Source organism: Myotis nattereri (assembly GCF_964212035.1).
Source record: "Myotis nattereri genome assembly, chromosome: 3".
NCBI classification, from domain to species: Eukaryota; Metazoa; Chordata; class Mammalia; order Chiroptera; family Vespertilionidae; genus Myotis; species Myotis nattereri.
The window spans coordinates 53,890,554-53,913,447 of NC_138077.1; the positions used below are offsets into that span (position 1 = coordinate 53,890,554).

General features: G+C 40.2%; 1 protein-coding gene across 1 annotated transcript in view; it reads left to right on the forward strand.

The window, feature by feature from the left end:
- UBXN7 (UBX domain protein 7) overlaps positions 1–22,894 on the forward strand; it is an 80,153-nt gene that overhangs the window by 27,509 nt on the left and 29,750 nt on the right. The window contains exons 2-4 of the mRNA XM_081085361.1: positions 9,113–9,260; positions 11,725–11,792; positions 21,502–21,567. Coding sequence (XP_080941487.1) covers positions 9,113–9,260; positions 11,725–11,792; positions 21,502–21,567 — 282 coding nt within the window. The remainder of the gene's footprint in view (positions 1–9,112; positions 9,261–11,724; positions 11,793–21,501; positions 21,568–22,894) is intronic.

The following is a 22,894-nucleotide window of genomic DNA, read 5'->3' on the forward strand; positions in this document are numbered from 1 at the left end:
GAGTTTAATTAATATTGACCAGTCAACTGTCTTCCCCCTGGTGGTCAGAGCACATCACAGCGAGCAGTTGATCAGCCTTAGCATATCATTAGCATATTACACTTTGATTGGTTAAACAGATGACCAGATGACTGGACACTTAGCATATTAGGCTTTTATCATATACGATTATCTTACTTATTTCTTTCTGGAACTCCAATTAAATGTATGTTAGAACTCAAGTTTTGTTTTCTGTTTTGTTTTATTTTTTTCAGAGAGGAAGGGCGAGGGAGAGAGAGATAGAAATATCAATGAGTATGAAGTAAGGCTCTCTGAGACACAACAAAGCAGATTAGGAAAAAATAAAAAACGGAACTTCTACATATAAGAAAATTAACTGAAGTTAAAGTTCAATGAACAGATAAAAACAACACACTAAACAGATTAGCACAGCCTAGAGTGAAGAGTTGTAACATATATTTGCTTGGCCGGTGTGGCCCAGTGGTTGAGTGTCCACCTGTAAACCAGGAGTCACAGTTTGATTCCTGGTTGTGGGCTCAATTCCCAGTGTTGGGTGTGCAGGAGGCAGACAATCAATGATTCTCTCTCATCATTGATATTTCTATCTCTCTCTCCCTCGCCCTTCCTCTCTGAAAAAAATAAAACAAAACAGAAAACAAAACTTGAGTTCTAACATACATTTAATTGAAGTTCCAGAAAGAAATAAGTAAGATAATCGTATATGATAAAAGCCTAATATGCTAAGTGTCCAGTCATCTGGTCATCTGTTTAACTGATCAAAGTGTAATATGCTAATGATATGCTAAGGCTGATCAACTGCTCGCTGTGATGTGCTCTGACCACCAGGGGGAAGACAGTTGACTGGTCAACTAGTTGCTATGACATGCACTGACCACCAGGGGGTAGATGCTCCGACTGGTAGATTAGCTTGCTGCTGGGATCTGGCTGATCAGGATTGGGCGAGACCGCCTGGACATGCCCTGGAGCCCTCCCAGGATCCCTCCCTGGCTGGCCAACCTCCCACGTCTCTCCCCGGCCCCGATTGTGCACCTGTGGGGTCCCTCAACCTGGCTTGCACCCTCTCACAATCTGGGACCCTTCGGAGGATGTCGGAGAGCTGGTTTTGGCCCGATGGCGGAACAACCGGTCACTGTGACGTACACTCACCACCAAGGGGCAGATGCTCAACGCAACAGCTGCCCCCTAGTGGTCAGTGCGCTGCCATAGGGGGAGGGCCGCTCAGCCAGAAGCCCGTTGAGCACAGTGGCAGTGGCAGGAGCCTCTCCTGCCTCTGTGGCAGTGCCAAGGATGTCCGACTGTGGGCTTAGGACAGGGGTGGGCAACCTTTTTGTGAGTGCGTGCCAAAACCAGCAAAATCTCTGACTCACAATTCTTCTCCGTGCCAACCCTAATTTTTTGAGAACATGGTATGCCTACTTGATATCTCTTAAGGTGTACGTATGTTAAGAACCTTGAAGAAGTAATAAAATTCATTAAAATGACAAAAACACAGTATATGATGATGAAAAATACATTTATTTTTTAATGTATACATGTAGACTGATAGTCCGACAGAAAACTTTGTGACTCCGTTTGATATTATCAGTGGGACTTTTGCTGCTGCATCACTGATGACAGAGATTTTACATCAGGTTTATATTTCGTGACCTTCAGAGATATGTACGAGCTACTACTTTCATCCGTCAGGCTACTCCTATTACGAGACTTAACAAAATTCATCACTGAGAACAAAGATTGACAAGTGTATGGTGATGAAACCAAAACACTGGTCGGGTCTAGGAAGGCAGGGAGAGTTAAGGCGGAGGCATAGAAATTGCTCTTCCCCTCTCTTGTCAATCCATGTCTGTGGTCGTTAAGATAACTTGTTATTGGATGTGAGGGCGATCTGGCTGCGACATCTGTCACCCCATTGATTGCCAGGGTTGATTCGGCTGATCTGGCTGGCTAGGCAGGTGTCCCCCTCCTTCCTCACCGATCCATGTGCGTCTCTCCTGAGGCTGCACGCTTGGTCAAAGAGGACAAACTTCCCTCCAGAGGAGAGGATCGGTCCTCTGTCAAGGGTATACGAGTAGCTGCGCTCCCCTGCTAGAACCTCCAAAACAAGCTCTCAAGATAACTTGTTATGTAAAATTATTTATTTATCTAAGATGCACCTACACTGAATTTATCTGAAAAATAAAGTTGATGTTAAGAAAAAAATTGTAAATGGAAGATTATAAGAGAGGGTTCCGCGTGCCAGCAAAAGTTACTGGCATGCCATGTTTGGCACGTGTGCCAGGGGTTGCCCACCCCTGGCTTAGGGCTTAGGCCCACTCCCTGAAGGGAATGGGCCTAAGCCATTAGTTGGACATCCCCCGAGGGCTCCCGGATTGCAAGAGGGCACAGGCTGGGCTGAGGGACACCCCCCCCCCATTGTATGAATTTCGTGCACCAGGCCTCTGGTCCTATCTAATAAAAGAGTAATATGCAAATTAATTGTCACTCCCTCACTCCGCCAGTCACAAAGATGGCGGCGGCCACGGAGCTGGAGTGAGCAGGAGGCTTAGGTTGCCCCCGACGATGGAGGAGGCCAAGCTTCCCGCCTGCCCTGGCTAACCCTGAGCTCTGCTCAAGGCTACAAAGTTTCAATTATAGAAGATAAATAAATCCCAGATACCTGCTTCCAGCCAGCCTGGCCTCCCCTCAAGGAGGGAACATGGGTTGCCAGATAAATAAATCCCAGATACCAGCTTCCAGCCCACAGCCGTTGTCAGCCTGAAAACGGCCCTCAGCCCCTCACCCAGGCTGGCCAGGCACCCTAGTAGGGACCCCACCCTGAAGGGGCTGCGGCCAGCCTGAAAACAGCCCTCAGCACCTCACCCAGGCTGGCCACACTCCCATGGGGTGAGGTCCCCACTGTGGGGCGTGACCAGCCTGCAAACAGCCATCAGCCCCTCACCCAGGCTGGGCAGGCACCCCAGTGGGAACCCCCACCCAGAAGAGGGTGTGGCCAGCCTGAAAACAGCCCTCAAACCCTCACCCTGGCTGGCCAGGCACCCTAGCAGGACCCCCCACCCTGATCCGGGACACCCTTCAGGGCAAACCAGCTGGCCCCCACCCGTGCACCAGGCCTCTATCCTATATAACAGTGGTTCTCAACCTTCCTAATGCCGCGACCCTTTAATACAGTTTCTCATGTTGTGGTGACCCCCAATTTCATTGTTACAAATTGAACATAATTAAAGAATAGTGATTAATCACAAAAATAGTATGTAATTATATATGTGTTTTCCTATGGTCTTAGGCAACCCCTGTGAAAGGGTAGTTTGACCCCCCAAAGGGGTCGCGACCCACAGGTTGAGTACCACTGCTATATAATAAAAGGGTAATATGTAAATTGACCCTAACAGCAGAACGACTGGGAATGACTGGTCACTATGATACACACTAACCACCAGGGGGCAGACACTCAATGCAGGAGATGCCCCCTGGTGGTCATTGTGCTCCCACAGGTGGAGCTCTGCTCAGCCACAAGCTAGGCTGTTCGCTGCCATCACAGCGGTGGTGGCTGGAGCCTCTCCCGCCTCCTCAGCAGCCCTAAGGATGTCCGACTGCAGCTTAGGCCTGCTTCCCGCTGGCAAGTGGACATCCCCCGAGGTCTCCTAGGCTGCCAGAGGGATGTCTGACTGCCAGCTTCGGCCTGATTCCCCGGGGAGAGGCCTAAGCCAGCAGGTGGACATCCCTTGAGGGGTCCCAGACTGTGAGAGGGCACAGGCTGGGCGGAGGGACCCCCCCCACCACCACCCCGAGTGCACAAATTTTTGTGCACCGGGCCTCTAGTTATTAAATAAAAGTGGCTGAGAATTTTTCAGAGTTGATATACGGTAACAGTTCCTATATATCGTGGAAGTCCAGTGAATCCCAAGAAGGAGAAATAAAATAAGCCCTGACAAACTAGAGTGAAAATACAGAAGACCAAAGACAGATCTTAAAAGCAGCTGGAGAGAAACAACAGATTGCTATACAAATGTTTTTCTTTAGCAACTGATTTCCCAGAAGCAACAACAGAAGCTATAGGACATTGGAATGCTATCTTCAATGTACTGAGAGAAAATAGCTGTCAGCCTTAATAAAATAGAACATGTATTCAGTAAAACTCTTTCAGGAATGACAGCAAAGTAAAGACATTTTCAGTCCCTCTCCTCCCCCTACACACACAACCAGCAGAACTCACTGAAGTAGATTTAAGGGACAGCATTCAGGTAGAAGGAAAGTCATCCCAATGGGAAGCCTGAGAAGCTTTTTTTTTTTCCTTTTAAATATATTTTTATTGATTTCAGAGAGGATGGGAGAAGGAGAGAGAGAGAGAAACATCAATGATGAGAGAGAATCATTGATTGGCTGCCTCCTGCACACCGCACACTGGGAATTGAGCCCGCAACCAGGCATATGCCCGAAGCTGGAATTGAACCGTGACCTCCTGGTTCATAGGTCAATGCTCAACCATTGACCTGCACTGACCGGGCCCTGTGATGCTTTTTAATGACTACAGTATGTTTTATCAAATAGATTCTATAAATCAGACTCTATTGGATATTTATGTTTTCATTTTAACTGAAGTTACACTGAGTATGTTTATTCATGTATTATATAGAGTAAATAATAGAGAATACATCTTTTTACTAGAAACCCAAATTACTGGGTCAAAAAAAGGAGTGAGTATTTTTATGTTTCTTGATACATATTGTAAAATTATTTTTCTAATTTAGATTGCATCTGGAAGACTATGCTGGCTTTACAAATGTGTAAGTGTGTGATAGGGCCAGTTTTAAATGATGAAGATTAACATTTCTTACCAGGTTTTGACTTAGTTATATCTTTGACAAAAATGTTCTATCTCATTACTCTCCCATTGTTATGAAAAGTGCTTCCTTTTTAATTTTTTTTTAATTTCAGAGAGGAAGGGAGAGGAAGAGAGAAACATCAATGATGAAAGAGAATCACTGATCGGCTGCTTCCTGCACTCCCCCTCACTGGGGATGGATCCCATAACTAGGCATGTGCCCTTGATTGGAATCGAACCCGGAACCCTTTAGTCTGATGCTCTATCCACTGAGCCAAACCAGCTAGGGCAGAATGCTTCCTTTTTAATAGAAGTGAAATACTGTTGGCTGGAGCGACTTACACCAAAAGCTTGTGGGTTCGATTCCTGGTCAGGGCATAAACCCAAGTTGTGGGTTTGATCTCTGGTCAAGGTACATATGGGAGGCAACTGATTGATGTTTCTCTCTCCCTTTCTCTAACATCAATAGAAACTTACCCTCAGGTGAGGATTTACAAAAAAAAAGAGAAATACTAACTGAAATGTATTCTTTAATAATTTTTCAATTTTCTAGAATGTAGTCTTTGATTTTTCTTTATCTTTTTCAGTTTATTAACAAATATATAGTCAGTCCATTTAAAGAAATGTCAGGTAAATATTTAGTTTTTGTTTTATCATGAAGGAAAACTTTTAATGCTACTTTTTTTTGTTAATCCTCACACGAGGATATTTGTCTATATTGATTTTTTTAATTAAATCTTTATTGTTCAGATTATTACAGTTGTTCCTCTTTTTTCCCCCATAGCTCCCCTCCACCCGGTTCCCACCCCCTCTCCATCCTCTCCCGCTTCCCCCACTGTCCTCATCCATAGGTGCATGATTTTTGTCCAGTCTCTTCTAGCATCCCCCCCTCCCCAAGAATAGTCAGTCCACTCCCTTTCAATGCCCCTGATTTTATTATAATCACCAGTTTATTCTGTTCATCAGATTATTTATTCACTTGATTTTTAGATTCACTTGTTGATAGATGTGTATTTGTTGTTCATAATTTGTATCTTTACCTTTTTCGTCTTCTTCCTCTTCTTAAAGGATACCTTTCAGCATTTCATATAATACTGGTTTCATAGAATACTGGTTTGGTGGTGATGAACTCTTTTAGCTTTTCCTTATCTGTGAAGCTCTTTATCTGGCCTTCACTTCTGAATGATAGCTTTGCTGGATAAAGTAATCTTGGTTGTAGGTTCTTGGCATTCATCACTTTGAATATTTCTTGCCACTCCTTTCTGGCCTGCATAGTTTCTGTTGAGAAATCAGCTGACAGTCGTATGGGTATTCCCTTCTAGGTAACTGAGTTTCTTTCTCTTGCTGCTTTTAAGATTCTCTCTTTGTCTTTTGCTCTTGGCATTTTAATTATGATGTGTCTTGGTGTGGTCCTCTTTGGATTCCTTTTGTTTGGGGTTCTCTGCACTTCCTGGACTTGTAAGTCTATTTCTTTCACCAGGTAGGGGAAGTTTTCTGTCATTATTTCTTCAAATAGGTTTTCAATATCTTGCTTTCTCTCTTCTTCTGGCACCCCTATAATTCGGATGTTGGTACGCTTGAAGCTGTCCCAGAGGATCCTTACACTATCTTCGTATTTTTGGATTCTTTTTTCATTTTGCTTTTCCGGTTGGGTGTTTTTTGCTTCTTCGTATTTCAAATCTTTGATTTGATTCTTGCGATCCTCTAGTCTGCTGTTGGGAGTCTGTATAATATCCTTTATTTCAGTCAGTGTATGCTTAATTTCTAGTTGGTCCTTTATCATAATCTCGAGGGTCTCACTAGATTTCTTGAGGGTCTCATTAAGTTTGTCGGCGGTTTCTAGAAAGTTCTTGAAAAACCTTAAAAGTGTGGTTTTGAACTCTATATCCAGGAGTTTGCTTTCCTCCATTTCTGTCATTTGTGACCTGTGTCTTTGTCTCCACATTTTTTATGCTTCCCTGTGTGGGTAGAGTGGCTTTGTGTGCTGGGTGTCCTATAGGGCCCAGTGGCTCAGCCTCCCCAATTACCTGAGGTGGACATTCTTGGTACACCCCCTTGTGGGCTTTGTGCACAGTCTTGTTGTAGTTAAGCCTTGATTATTGTAGGTATCACTGGGAGGAATTGACCTCCAGGCCAATTGGCTGTGAGAGTCAGCTGTGTCTGCAGTGGGAGAACTTCTGTGCTGAAGACAACCTTATGAGGCAAGACTTGCTTCAGTGGGGCTTTGGTGCTCACTGTGTCTGCCACCTGAGTGTGTCCCTTATGGATCTGAGGAGTTGTAATTGGATGGTCCCACTCTGACCACTGGGTACACTGGCTCTTGGATCTAAGGAGGTGCTAATTTAGCCTCTGCCTGAGGCTACCCAGCAGGAGCTACGAAGAGATCTGCAGATTCCCCTTCCTTGTTTGGGGTTTGGAGGTGCCCAAATGAGGTCCAGCTGTGAAGCAATGCATGCTGCTGTGGGGCCTTGGGCCTTCTTTTGGAAGTTCTGGGTCTGTCTGGTCCAGCTACAGTTTGTTAGGTAATTTTCAGATTGCAAAGGGCCAGGGCATTCATATGCAAAAGCCTCTGCTGCAGCGTGGGTGGGGCGGGGTCCCAGGGAATCAACAGGGTGGAACAAGCAGCTATGGCTGATCCTCAGCCCTGCCCTAAGGGGCCCCGCGTCTCAGTGTTCTGGTAATCGCTGCAAGCCCCCAAGTGAGAAAGCCGCCCTCAATTTCTGAGTTCTGCCTGCTGCCAGACAGTCCAGTCTCTACCTGTATGAGTCTGGGTCCCCAGAGACTCACCCAGAAGTGGAGTTCAGAGCAGTCGGGGGCTTGTGACTCCCTCCTGATTCAAAAAGACAGCTGTGTTCTCAGTCGCCAGCCCCTGCTGTGTGCTCCTCCGTACCTCTGCACTTCTGCACCTCCTCTGGGTCTCAGTGTGCTTTTCTCTTTCCTTCTAGTTGTAGAATTTCCACTCAGCCAGCCTTCCTGTGGTTCTGGTTGATGTCCGTTTTGTCTTTTAGTTGTATTTTTGAATTTGTTGTGGGAGGCAGCAATTTCCGGTGTTTGCCTATGCTGCCATCTTGGTTTCTCCTATATTGATTTTTTAGAGTAGAAAGGAGGGGGAGACATAGAGAGAGAGAGAGAGAAACATCTATGTGAGAGAGACACAGTGACTGGTTGCCTCCAGCACGTACTTCAACCAGGGCCAGCAACCAAGGTACATGCCTTTGACCAGGAATTGAAGCCAAGACCCTTCAGTCCATAGGCCAGCATTCTATCCACCAAGACAAACCGGCTAAGGCTACTTTCTTTTCCAGCTCTGTCTATGCCACATTATAGCAACAGGGTAGAAATTTGTTTATTTTATTTTATAATTATTTTGAGATTATGTTTATTAAAGCTGGGGACAGTGAAACAGGGAAGGGCTTAGGATAGAAAAAGCAACAGGAGAGAGCCTAGGTGGGGCTGCTCTGGCCCACTGGAAAGTTAGAGAAAAGGGTCTTGGATACAGGTTCAGGGAGTTAGCCTGGGTTGAGCTGCCACTGCCCATTTGCTTCCCTGGTTGCAAGTCTTGTGGCGACCCTTAGAGTTTGGGAAATGCACACCAGTGGGGAAGAGGAGGGGGAAGGGAAAGGCACAGGCATGCTCCTGAGAGGGAGAATGTGCCAACAGTATAGAAGTTTAAATAGTTGGTTTTTTTTTAAGACATTTGTGTTTTTTTAAAATATGTTTTTATTGGCCGAAACCGGTTTGGCTCAGTGGATAGAGCGTCGGCCTGCGGACTGAAGGGTTCCGGGTTCGATTCCGGTCAGGGGCATGTACCTGGGTTGCAGGCACATCCCCAGTGGGGGATGTGCAGGAGGCAGCTGATCGATGTTTCTCTCTCATCGATGTTTCTGACTCTCTATCTCTCTCCCTTCCTCTCTGTAAAAACTCAATAAAATATATTAAAATAAAATAAAATATGTTTTTATTGATTTTTAGAGAGAGAGGAAGGGAGAGGGATAGAGAGAAAGAAACATCTATGAAAGAGAGACATAGATTGACTGCCTCCTGCACACACCTTACTGGGGATCAAGCCTACAACCTGAGCATGTGCCCTGACCAGGAATCGAACCAGGGAACTCTTGGTTCATGGGCTCAACCACTGAACCACACCAGTTGAGCTAAGTTATTCATTCTTAAAGGGAAAATGTACTGTTTGGGGAATTCTGTATTCTAAGAACTGAATATAAAAAGGTGTCTTTTTTTTTTTAACCTTTAACCTTTCTGCTATTTCAGGTGCAAGTGAAAGTGTTGGGAAACATATGCTTGAAGCCTGCAACAATAATCTGGAGATGGCAGTCACAATGTTTTTGGATGGTGGTGGAATCGCTGAAGAGCCCAGTACCAGTTCAGCAAGTGTCTCCACTGTTAGACCACACACAGAGTACGAATTTATTATTTATTGTTAGGAGCAACCCCCTTCCTGTTACTGTTATATTGAGTAACTGCATTTTTATCAGGTTAATTCTCAATATTTGAAAAAAAAATTATAGTTGAGAGCATCTGGAAAAGTGTCAAATAGAAATTTTTATACTTATTTTAAATTCTCGAAAGCACTGTTATGTCTTATCTATTATTTAATTCTCAAAAGAATCCTCTAGGATGGCATTATTACCCATGTTTTACAGTTGAGGAAACAGAGGCATGGCCATTTTCTCAAGTTACACACACAGCATTTAAGTAGCAGATATGGAAGTAAAACCCAATAAAGTTGAGATTTCCCAATTCTGGATTTTCTTACATTGTCCTAGGAAAGTTTTGAGCTGCCGTGAAAAAATTTTGGAAAATAATTCTAGTCTTTTATACCGTAGTTAGGTTATTAGAAGCACCTACTGTATATGGCACTATATAGAGAATAGTCATAAATGTTAAATAGAGTTGTTATTTTTTGCCCTTTACATTTGATACCAATGAGAGTTTGAAATGAATACCTTTTGGGCAAAATTCCAACAGTTTTTGGAAAATATTAGAAATGAATGTTACTCAAAGAAACATTTAAAACAAAACAAAACACAAAATTTAAAAGATCCTTAAGACTTAATACTCATAATAGAGGAATCTCTTTAAATAGGGATAGACAGAAGACATGGATTTTATTTTTACTAAATTAGACATAGATTTTAGAGGCCAAATAACATTCAGGACATTTTTCCCTCTTTTATTGATATAGTTCCAGGTTCCAGAGTAATATCGTTTCCACATGAAGCATGAACTTTAGAGATCATTATTAATATTTTATAAAGTTCTTTTCTCTCTCAATCTTGGCCATATAGTTCAGGTGTGATAGCCCATTCTCTCTCAATTTAGCATGCAAATCAATATGAAAACATCATTAATTTTATAGAAACTTGGGTAACAGTTATTCACAGCAGATTTGGGAAATACCTTAATTGTGTTTGAAATAATTTTGATAAATGAATGTTTTTCCCTACTGAATTACATTATAATTTGACTTAGATTATTTGTATTGCTAATTGGTTAACATTTGATAGTGGCTTCTAATTCCTAAACTGTAATTTTCACTCTTTACAGTTCACCTTATTCTATTCCATTCTTCCATCTTGTTAGGTTGTTAACAATTTGGAACAGATAACCTCAAATATGTAGTAATCAAGTCTTTCTGTAGAGGGACAACTACTGATTGAAATAATTATATATGTATATGTAAAAGTGAGGTATGCTAATAATGGAAAGATTTATTTAGGTAAAAGATGTCTTTTAAATTATTAGTTTTCTTAAAATAATGACCTATTTTTCTTTGATGGAAGAGGATTAAGAGCTTCCTCTTACAGACACATTGTTCCTTCAGATCAATGAAATTCTGTGTGTAAGCAGTGAATGATAATCTAATAGGAAAAAGTATTAACATAATTTTGAATTATCCTTTATTCTTCAGTCATTTGTCTTATTGCATATTTCTTTGTGTAGTTATTTGATTACAGGATGTTAGTTCTTGTTGACAAATGAATATACAAACCTTATTTCATAAAGTATGTTTTGGATTTTCAACTCTCAGATATCAAAAAACAGGGCCTTCAGTTCAGCTATTATTATTAGACACATCTGAATGGAAAACATAGGGCCTAACTTAAATTAACATTTATTGTAAGCAGGAAGATAATAAATTTGGAACTTACTATTTGCTATGAAAATTAATCAGCAGAATTTAGTATTTGGGTTAAAACTATAAAATAAACTAATATTTAAAGGAACATACACCATTTTAACAGTATATCTAAAGTATTTTTTTACTGGAAGAGATAGATTATTAGTAAACTCTATAGAAGTAAACTTTGAAGAGTTTATAGGCTTTTATAAGAGGAGTAATTACTTTTTCTGTTTTGTGTATAGTAGGATCTACTTAATAAATAATTCAGGGCAATACCTGTGTTGGCCATCTTCATAACTAGCATAAAATTCACTGCATGTTTGTTTAAGCTTATTTTACTATATCAGTGTAATTTAATTACTTATTTGATATGGTAGTAATAGTGCTTTTATTAAGCCAATATTTTTCAATTAAATTTTTTGCCTGATTTTTTTTTTTTAATTCCCTCTCTTTTTCTTGGAAAGGATTTAAGGTAGAGAACTTGAGAGGAAAGGGGAAATAACTTTTTATTTTTGTTCTCTTCCTTTGTAAATTATTTGAGATATCTGTGCCATGTACTTTATTCCAATTGATCTCTATATGGAAACCATCTAACAATCATTTATCACTGTGGTTCCTAAAATTCACTAAGATTGGTACTCATTTTACTTATTAATTTGAATGCATTCACAATAGTTACAGAGGGAACAGGTAGCAAAAAAACTGTTTAATTTTGATATTTTCCCACTTTTTTGAATAGAGAAGAAGTTCGTGCCCCAATTCCTCAAAAGCAGGAAATATTGGTAGAACCAGAACCTTTGTTTGGTGGTAAGTTTCCCTTTTTTCCTTAGTTTTGTTTGACTTTTTGTTATTTCTAGGATTTTAATAAAGCAATCAAAAGATGTGAAGGCTTGCTCAAATTGTTACTTCAAGTATAGAGTCAATTCTTATCTTGTAATTCTGTATTCTTTTTAGGAAAGTTGTACAATTGATCTTTCCAAGGAGTGAACTAGATTAAAACATTGATATTTGTTACAGGAAGCCAAAGAGAGTAAAATTAACAAAAAGAACTGCTGCCTTATAATGGAAACCAGTCAATCTCTCATTAAAGATGCCAATTATTTTATGTTCTGGATATCTACCTGACTGTCATAATCTTACTGTCTTGATATGCCTTACATTCACTCTTTTTTAATTTCTAGACAAGCTATTCCTATTTTGAACAAAGAAGAAATGATACCTTATCCATGTAAAAAAAAATTTATCTATCTGGGTGCAAAGAAAATATGGTAGAAAATAGGAGGATGTTTAACCAGATTTAAAGAAAATTTATAGTTTTAGTCTCATAAACACTTATTTACCTTCTGTGAGCCAAATATTGTAGACATTAAAAGATATATTAAAAAATTGAAGATAAAGTAATCTAGTTGGGTAGACAAATGCATAGAAATCTATATAGTACATACTGAGGACAGTAATGCAGAGAAATAGGCCTATGAAAAGTTTTATAGCTAAACTAGACTAAAGGAGAACAAAGAAAGACAGGGATGAAGAAAAGCATATAAACCATATCTTTTTAAACATTGAATTTATTGGGGTGACACTGGTTAATAAAATTAAAGATTTCAGGCATACAGTTCTATAATACATCATCTGTATATTGTATTGTGTGTTTACCACCCCAAGTCAAGTCTCTTTACATCACCACTTATCCCCCCCCTTTACCCTCTCCTGTCTCTCCCCATCATCTGTCTATGAGGGTTGTTTTGTTTTGTTTTTTACTTAATCCTTTTTTACTTAAACCTTTTCCACCCAGACCCCTGCTCCCTCCCCTCTACAGTTGTCAGTCTGTTCTCTATATCTATGAGTCTGTTTCTATTTTGTTCGTTAGTTTTGTATAAACCATATCATTTTTTTAAAAATATGTTCTTCATTGATTTTAGAGGGAGAGGAAGAGGGCGAGAGAGAAACATCAATGTGAGAGAGAAACATCCATCGATTCATTGCCTCCTGCAAGCCCCCCACTGGGAATCCGAGTGAGCATCCTGGGTTATGAGCACTGACCTGGAATCCATCCTGCGACCTTTTGGTGCATGGGATGATGCCCAACCACCTGGACCACACAGGCCAGGGCCATATCTTTTGATTTGAAAAAGCACCTTAGTTGAGAGGTGGTTTTTTTTTAAAGATTGATCTTTAACTTTGGAGTTTACTGTAGCAAGAAATAAAGTAATATACTGTTTCAATTCAGAAATAGAGATGGAAGGAAGAAAATGATGAAATCTGAATATTGAAGTATAATGTGTGCTTTCTGTGTTTGATTTAGCCATTGTGTTGTTAATATTCCAGAATAAAGCAAGTAATAATTTTTAAAAATATAAATGTTGTGAATAGATTTTTAGAGCCAAGGAGTAATACCTTGGGGGCTTTATCTTTTCTTTATTGCAAGGAAGAAGGCGAGATCTTTGAGTGGAGAAAGACAACAGAAAATAGATTTTGTGTTGTTTATTATTGAACAGAGGCAAAAGAGTTCCCATTTGAAATCTCACTTTCCTCCTTTTATCTCTGGTTTGATATACATTAGGAAGAGGATGAGAATGGCTTTATACAATTAGGAATTCAGTCCAAACTGTTACTATTGTTCCTTATTATAACTTAAGGAAGGTCTTTAGAGAATTATTTCTTTTTAGGACAGTATTAATTTAAAGTGTGATTTAAAAAAAATATATATTTTTTATTGATTTCAGAGAGGACCTTAGGGAGAGAGAGAGATAGAAACATCAATGATGAGAGAGAATCATCCTCCTGCATGCCTCCACTGGGGATCAAGCCCAGAACCCTGGCATTTGCCCAGATGGGGAATTGAACTTGACCTCCTGGTTCATAGGTTGATGTTCAACCACTGAGTCACACCAGCTGGGCTAAAGTGAGATTCTTAAAGTGTGGTCAGGGGTTTCCATTACCTTTTCAGGGTGTCTGTAAGATCAAAACTATTATTATATTCATATAATGCCAAGAAGTTACTTGCTTTTTTCACTGTGTTGATATTTGGATTGATGGCTCAAAAGTAATGATGGGTCAAACTGCTGCATCTTAATTAAATCAGGGTAGTGGCACCAAACTGTACTACTTACTACTCATTGAATTCTTCATTGCCACACACTTGCAGTTTTTTAAAAAAGACAATTTTGTTTAATATCTTGATGAAGCAGTAAAAATTAATTTCATTTAATCTTAACCCTTGAATACATGTTTTTTAAACTATTCTGTTTGATGAAATAGGATGTGTGCACAAAAACTTCTGCATATTGAGATACTGTGGTTTTAAGGAAAAGTTCTTGTACAGTTGTTTGAGTTGCAAGCTAAATTAGCTGCTTTTTTCATGGGACATTACTTTTACTTGATTGCTGACAAACTGGGAATTTTTTTTTGTTGTTAATCCTCAGCAAGGATATTTTTTCCATTGATTTTTTTTAGAGGGAGTGGAGGAAGAAACATCATCATGAGAGAGACACATTGATTGGTTGCCTCCCACTTGTGCCCTCACTGGGGCTGGTTATTGAACCTGCAACTGAGGTACGTGCCCTTGACCTGGTGTTAAACCCACAACTGTTCAGTACTCTGGCCAATGCTCTAACCACTGACCCAAACGGGCCAGGGCAACATTTTTAATTTTTTGAGGACCCTCCATACTGGTGCATCAATCTGCATTCCCACCAACAGTGCTGTTGGTGGATTTATTGATAGCCATTCTTGCAAGTGTGAGGTGATATATCATTACTAAAGGCCCGGTGCACAAAAATGTGTGCACTCCGGGGGGTCCCTCAGCCTGGCCTGTGCCCTCTCGGCAGTCTGGGACCCCTTGGGGGATGTCTACCTGCTGGCTTAGGCCCGCTCACCAGGGGATTGGGCCTAAGCTGGCAGTCAGGCATTCCTCTGGCAGCTCGGGAGCCCTTGGGGGATGTCCACTTGCCAGCGGGAAGCAGGCCTAAGCTGCAATTGGACATCCTTAATGCTGCTGAGGCGGCAGGAGAGGCTCCCACCACCACTGCTGTGCTGGCAGCCATCAGCCTGGCTTGTGGCTGAGCAGAGCTCCACCTGTGGGAGCACACTGACCACCAGGGGGCATCTCCTGCATTGAGCGTCTGCTCCCTGGTGGTCAGTGTGTGTCATAGTGACCAGTCATTCCCAGTCGTTCAGCTATTAGGGTCAGTTTGCATATTATCCTTTTATTATATAGGATAGAGGCCTGGTGCACGGGTGGGGGCTGGCTGGTTTACCCTTAAGGGTGTCCCGGATCAGGGTGGGGGTCCCACTGAGGTGCCTGGCCAGTCTGGGTGAGGGGCTGATGGCTGTTTGCAGGCTAGTCACAACCCCTTCAGGGTGTGGGGGGTTCCACTGGGGTACCTGGCCAGCCTGGGTGAGGGGCTGATGGCTGTTTTCAAGCTGCCCACAGTCTCTTCAGGGTGAAGGAGTCCCTCTGGGGTGCCTGGCCAGCCTGGGTGAGGGGCTGATGGCCGTTTTGAGGCTGGCCATGGGCCCTGGCGACCCAAGCTCCCAGCCTCTCCTTTTTTTCTTTTTTCCTTTATTTCTGGGATTTATTTGTCTTCTATAATTGAAACTTTGTAGCCTTGAGCGGAGATGAGGGCCAGACAGGGCAGGCGGGAAGCGTGGCTTCCTCCATCGCCTGGGCCAACCCAAGCCTCCTGCTCGCTCCAGCTCCTTGGCTGCAGCCATCTTAGTTGAGTTAAATTGCATACTCGCTCCTGATTGATTGGTGGGCGTGGCTCGAGTGTAGCAGAAAGATGGTTAGTTTGCATGTTTCTCTTTTATTATATAGGATGGTTTCAATTTGCATTTCTCTGACAGTTAGTGACATTGAGTATCTTTTCATATGTCTGTGGTTCATCTGTATGTCTTTTTTGGAGAGGTATCTATCCAGGTCCTCTGCTTTTTTTTTAAAAAAAAAAAAAGTTTTTTCAGAGATGAAGGGAGAGGGAAGGGGGATAGAGATAGAAACATCAATGATGAGAATCACTGATCAGCTGCCTCCTGCATGCCCCCCACTGGGGATTGAGCCCACAAGCCAGGCACATGCCCCTGATCAGAATCAAACCCGGGACCCTTCAGTCCGCACACCAGTGCTCTATTCACTGAGCCCTCTATCCACTGAGTCAAACCAGCCAGGGCATCCTCTGCCGTTTTTTAATTGGATTGTTTGGGGGGTTTTTTTGGTGTTGAGTTGCATGAGTCCTTCATAAATTTTGGATATTAACCCCTTATCAGATGTACCATTGACAAATTGCTTCTCCCATTTAGTAGATTGTCTTTTTGTTTTGTTGATGGTTTACTTTGCTGTGTAAAACCTTTTAAGTTTGATATAGTCCATTTGTTTATTTTTTTTCCTTTGGACAGACTATGGTTATTTAGATTTAGGCATTGGACAGACATTTTTTAAAATATAAACAAAGCCTGTTATTGCTTCAAGGCAAACAACTGATATTATTTGTTACCAGTAATTTTTTTTAAAAAGCTTCAAGCAGAGCCCTGGCCGGTTTGGTTCAGTGGTTAGAGCGTTAGTCTGAAGAGTCTTGGGTTTGATTTCTGATCAAAGACATGTCTCTTGGTTGCAAGTTTGATCCCCATCCCCAGTTGGGACATGTGTGGGGGACAACCATTCAGTATGTCTCTCTCACATTGATATTTCTTCCTCTCTCTCCTTCCCTCCCTCCCTCTCCCCCTCCCTCCCTTCCTCCTCCTCCCTCCCTTCCACTCTTTCTCTAAAGATCAATGGCGCCCTAACCGGTTTGGCTCAGTGGATAGGACGTCGGCCTGTGGACTCAAGGATCCCAGGTTCGATTCCGGTCAAGGGCATGTACCTTGGTTGCGGGCACATACCCAGTAGGGAGTGTGCAGGAGGCAGCTGATCAATGTTTCTCTCTCATCGATGTTTCTAACTCTCTATCCCTCTCCCTTCCTCTCTGTAAAAAATCAATAAAATATATTTAAAAAAAAAAATAAAGATCAATGGAAAAAATATCCTCAGTTGAGGTTTTTTATTTTAAGTTTTCAATCAGAAATTGTAATTTAGAAAGTTTATATCCATGATTGTGAGCTTAATAGTGCCTCACTTTTTTTAAAGACTTTCTGATGAGATTATTGGTGACATTAAAATGGTGATTTTTAAAATATTGCATAATGAAATGGTTAATATTTGAATTGTCTGCATAACTCAGTGAACATATTTTATTTTTAATTTTTTTGTTAATCCTCACCTGAGGATATTTTGTCATTGATTTTTAGAGAGAGTGGAAGAGAGAGGTTAAGACAGAAAGAAACATCGATGTGAGAGAAGCACATCGATTAGTTGCCTCCTGCATGGGCTGGGGAGGAGCCTGTAACCAAGGTATGTGCTCTTGACCCTTCAGTCCATAGGCCGACGCTCTTATCCACTGAACCAAACCGGCTAGGACTGAACAGATAATTCCAAAAGATCAATACATGATGTTATAAAACTGTACATAGGCAAAAGATCTACTCATATTGGATTGCATATGTATATAGAGAGATTAGATATCTACTGCTGTGTAATAAATTGTTCCAAAATTTAGCATTCTGAAACAACAAACGTTTGTTATTTCTCAGTTTCTGTGGGTTAGGAATCCAGGTGTAGTTTAACCAGGTGCCTTTGGTTAGTGTCTTTCACAGGGAATAATCAAGGTATCAGACTGAGCTACACTCATCTCATAGCTTGAATAGAGAAAGACCTCTCTTTCTGAGCCCACTCATGTGGCTGTTGGTTGGTTGGAGACATCAGGTCCCTATCAAAGAACAAATGAGAGAGCCAGAGAGGGCTTCCCAAATGGAAGCCACCACCATCTTTTTAAATCTAATCTTGGAAGTGACATACCATCCAATCCTATCACCTCTGCCACATTCTATTCGATCCTGCTCATACTCAGGATATCCACATATAGGTTATGAATATCAGGAGATAGAGATAATTGGGAGCAGTCTTAGAGACTGCCTACTCCATAGGCCTATCAACTTTAATGGAGTAGATATGAAAAGTTCATTAATGAGATATCAGATTCTAAATTGCGACCATTGGTTGAATGTTGGTGTAGAATCAGAGGAATTATATTAAAACACTATTAAAATATTCTTTTTTACAATTACATGACTATGTAAGGTTGAATTTTAATTTTCTTCATATACTTTAAAGGAATAGCAGCAGATTGCAGAATAGAATGCAGAAGGACATCCAAAAATTCAGATATCTTCTTTTAAGCCAGTTATTAACAGATTTGTGAAAATGTGAAACAGTGTCACTCTTCTCACTAAATTTTTTTCTTCACCTGCCCCACTCTCCTAAATATGAAGCTCCTTTCAGCTCTTTTAGCTCTTTGTAGGTTAGTCTCTTTAGCCTCAGTGGCCAGCACTCTTATTATGTAGGCAGCAGAGTGAGAATACATAAGACTGATGTTTACTTTATAGCAGATGGTCTGGAAGAGCCAGGAAACCACATACTGAAGAGGCAGGCAAGAGTAATGGTTGTAGGGCTAGAGTTATTGTGGCCTTGGGAGTTTCTTGGTTAGACTTAGGATAAATAAGGGGGAAACAGGTTATGAGCCTAAGAAATAAAAGGGGTTGGGGTAGAAAACTAGCAATAAGAGGAACTAGTGAGAATCCCTCCTAGTGAGAACTAGGAGATCTAGAGCCTGAGAAAGAGGAGCTAAATTGAAGGTGGGTGGTATGGGGGGAAAAGAGAGAGTGGGAGAGGAGGGAAGGAGGCTTGGGAAGAGAGAGAGAGAGAGGAGACTATTAATTGGCCTGCTTTTGGCAATTTAAAAGTAGAAGAAAACTACCTTCATGTACTACTTTACCAGTAGTAGGGTGCTGTCTTAGGTAGTTATTCCTAAGACACTCTTACTTCCTTAATTATGCTTAAAATGTATCTGATAATGAGTTTTAAGAAGGCATTCTTGAGAGAATATATTATTCCTGCTAGAAACATATATTTGACATAGGACCTCTTGATCAAAAATAATTTCAAGATTGAAAAGAATGACATTCCTTGATTCTTTATAAAGTAAGGGAGGGAGGGAAAAATAATGCAATATTTAAATTTTTAAAAATTCAATTTAAATAAATGTAATACAACTAAAATTCAATTTAAATTAAAAATTCAATATAAAACTAAAACATGAAAGTTTCTTTCTTTTCTTTTCTTTTCTTTTTTTTTTTTTTTTTTTTTTTTTACCAAATCCCTTTGCTAGAGATATTGTGCTTTTTTTTGTTTTGTTTTGTTAATCCTCACCCGAGGGTATTGATTTTTTTTTTTTTTTTTTTTTTTTTTTTTTTTTTTGGTAAGAGAGAGGGAAAGACAGAGAGAAACATCAATGTGAGAGAAACACATCGATTGGTTGCCTCCTGCTTGCGTTCCGACCAGAGCCCTGATCGGGGAGGACCCTGCAACCAAGGTATATGTCCTTGACCCTTTGGCCCACAGACTAACACTATCCACTGAGCCAAACCGGCTAGGGTGAGATAGGGTGCTTTTTAAATATAAATACTGATATATGTATGTGCATAAATGATATATAGCCTGATAATGCTTTAAAGGAAAATGAGATTTTTAATGTGTGCTTCTGTATTTTTGTTTTGTTTGTTTGTTTGTTTATTTCTCAATAGTTCTTAGATAGAAAGAATTATCCTATATGATAGCAAAACAGGTTATTGGGAAAGAAGCTTTGATATGGGATAGGGAACTTTTATACTTTCTATCTAATCTTACTACTAATCATCATTAATTAACATGGAACATTGTTCTGATTACATGTTGGCCAGGAATGCAATAAGCCAACAATGACTATTACCCATATTGAGAGAGTCATTAAATGTCCTTATTTATTGTAATGTATACAAATGATCTGGCAGATTTTTTTTAGGTTTGAGGACACATATAGAAAGATAACATTTTGACTATTGCTTTTTAGACTTCACCTGTAAAATACAGAGGTATCAGAAGATGGTTCTACTTGCTTTTCTGTTACTAAATCATTGTGTAACTGCAGGGAAAATATTTTCTTCCAAAATTAAATGTTTTTTGGTATTTATAATTTTACATGTATACCCATTTACTAAGTAGTTTCAAGTATTATTATTTAGAACTTAGTTACTCAAGTGTTATGCCAAAGGGTAGTCAGATCCCTTAGGTCAGCAATTTTCAACCTTGTTTATCTCATGGCACACATAAACTGATTACTAAAATTCTGTGGTGTGCCAAAAAATATATTTTTTGCCGATCTGACAAAAAATAAGTATAGTTTGATTCACACTGGATGGCTATTGTTGTGTTGGCTGTTGTCATTGTTTTGTTTTAAATATGTTTTTACTGATTTCAGAAAGGAAGGGAGAGGTAGAGATAGAAACATCAGTGATGAGAAAGAATCATTGATTGGCTGCCTCCTGCATGCCCCCTATTGGGGATCGAGCATGTGTCCTGATGGGGATTCGAATTGTGACCTCCTGGTTCATAGATTGATATTCAACCACTGAGCCATACCAGGTGGGCTATTGTCTTTTTTTTTTTTTTTGTAATTTTCACTCTAGGATATTTTTCCCATTGATTTTTTTTTATATATATATTTTATTGATTTTTTACAGAGAGGAAGGGAGAGAGATAGAGATAGTTAGAAACATCGATGAGAGAGAAACATCGATCAGCTGCCTCCTGCACATCTCCCACTGGTGATGTGCCCGCAACCCAGGCACATGCCCCTGACCAAATCGAACCTGGGACTCCTCAGTCCGCAGGCCGACGCTCTATCCACTGAGCCAAACCGGTTTCGGCTGATTTTTTTTTTTTTTTAATATTTTTTAGAGTGGAAGGGAGGGGTAGAGACAGAGAGAGAGAAAAAAACATGGATGAGAGAGAGAGACATAGATTGGTTACCGCCCACACACACCTCGACCAGTGCTGGGGTCAAGCCTGCAACCAAGGTACATGCCCCTGCTTGGAATCAAACCTGAGATCCTTCAATCCAAGGTCCAACACTCTGAGCAAAACTGGCTAGGGCTATTGTTATCATTTGACAATCTAAGGGAAAAGAGGTTAGTGCCCCTCACTAAATAGTCAGACATTGCATGTTTTAAAAATTCTTGTGACACACTGGTTGAAAATCACTGCCTTAGGCTAACCTGAATTAGATATTGGCAACATTTGCAACTTCATTTCCATGGGAGTCATCCGCAAAATCTTCTTTCTTCTTGTCTTTTACACAGGTTTGGTCAAGTCTCTTTAACAGGACCTTAATTTTCTCATTTGTAAAACAAAATCATTGGGCTGAAGATGGTTGAGTTAATTCTGTATGAATTATTTGAAGGTTTATAAAACACTTCATTTTTTTTGAAGGGGGACACCATTATGAATCAATGAGTGTTTTAAACAAATATGTATAGATAAGGAAGTTTTTAGAATTGTTTCAAAATTAATGTTTAAATTTTTGTATAATTCTATTTTTACCCCTTAAAGCTCCTAAAAGACGGCGGCCTGCACGTTCAATATTTGATGGTTTTCGGGATTTTCAAACTGAAACTAGTAGGTATCTATGAATCAGTTTATCCTCCCTCTGTCTGTCTGTCTGTCTCCTTGTCTTCCCCTCCTTTCCCTTTCCCTCTCCCACACATAAAACCACAATGTGGAAAAGTTCCTATACACTCCCTAACAGGTCAAGTTCTTAGTTTCATTTATATACATTTTTTTTTTTTAAATTTTAGGGAGAGAGAGATGAAAACATCAATGATGAGAGAGAATCATTGATTGGCTGCCTCCTGCACACCCCCTACTGGGGATTGAGCCCACAACCCAGGCATGTGCCCTTGATTGGAATCGAACCCAGGACCCTTCAGTTCGCAGGCTGACACTTTATCTACTGAGCCAAACTGGCTAGTCTATATACTTTTTCTTAAAAACAAAAAGATGATTAATATGAGGTCTAATTACTTTGAAGAATCACCTTATTTTAAAAATAAAATTATGAATTCAGTCTGTGATTGTTTCTCCAGAACTGATTTGTTTTAAATTTTAAACTACTCGGTGATAGAAGAAGAATAAGAAAAATGAAGATAATGTAAAAATTTAAGTAATTTACAAACTTAATGAGCTTTTGAATGAGCACTCAAATACTGACTATAATAAAGTAAAAAACTGATTACCCTCAAGATCCTAGTATCTGTCAGTGAACTCAATGGGGAATTGAAAAATAGAAGAAAAAGCCACCCCCAAAGCAGCCAGTATTAACATTTTGGCTACAGTTGTTTAGAATAGGTTTATATATTTCTGTGGAGTAAGTTAGAATGAGAATCTTGACTTTACACTTTTAGAGGAATTAGTACTGATTTAGCAATGGAACTGTAAAGAAAAGGACAGTTACGTTTGAGAGAATATATGAGAAATTCTTGGACCATGTTTGATTTTGTAGTTGATTTATAATGAGCTCATTGAAGCACAAGGAGGTCTTGTAACTTTGGAGAGTGTTAAAGGGGAACCCAAACTGACTCAGGTTATCCAGGGAATCCTGTGCCCTGCCAGGAGAGGGTGATAGCAGTGGTCATTCTTACTATTGCCAGAAACTTTGAAGATTGGGAATATAGCTGGAAACTACAGGTAAATTAAGATTACTTTTAGAACTAGATAAATGGAGTTGAAAGTTTTCTCCTATACTAAAGTTAGTTTTTAATATGTGAAGGAAATATTTTGATTGTGAGACTAATATAAATTTCTGCTTTTATCCTTATCTTTTGGTAGAAAGCCACCACTAAGTTTTAAGACTCCCTCCCTACCTTGCTTTGTATTTTTTTCAGAATTAGCATTTTATATTTGCATTTTGATGTCAAGCACATTGTTCAGTAATTCTTGCAATTGA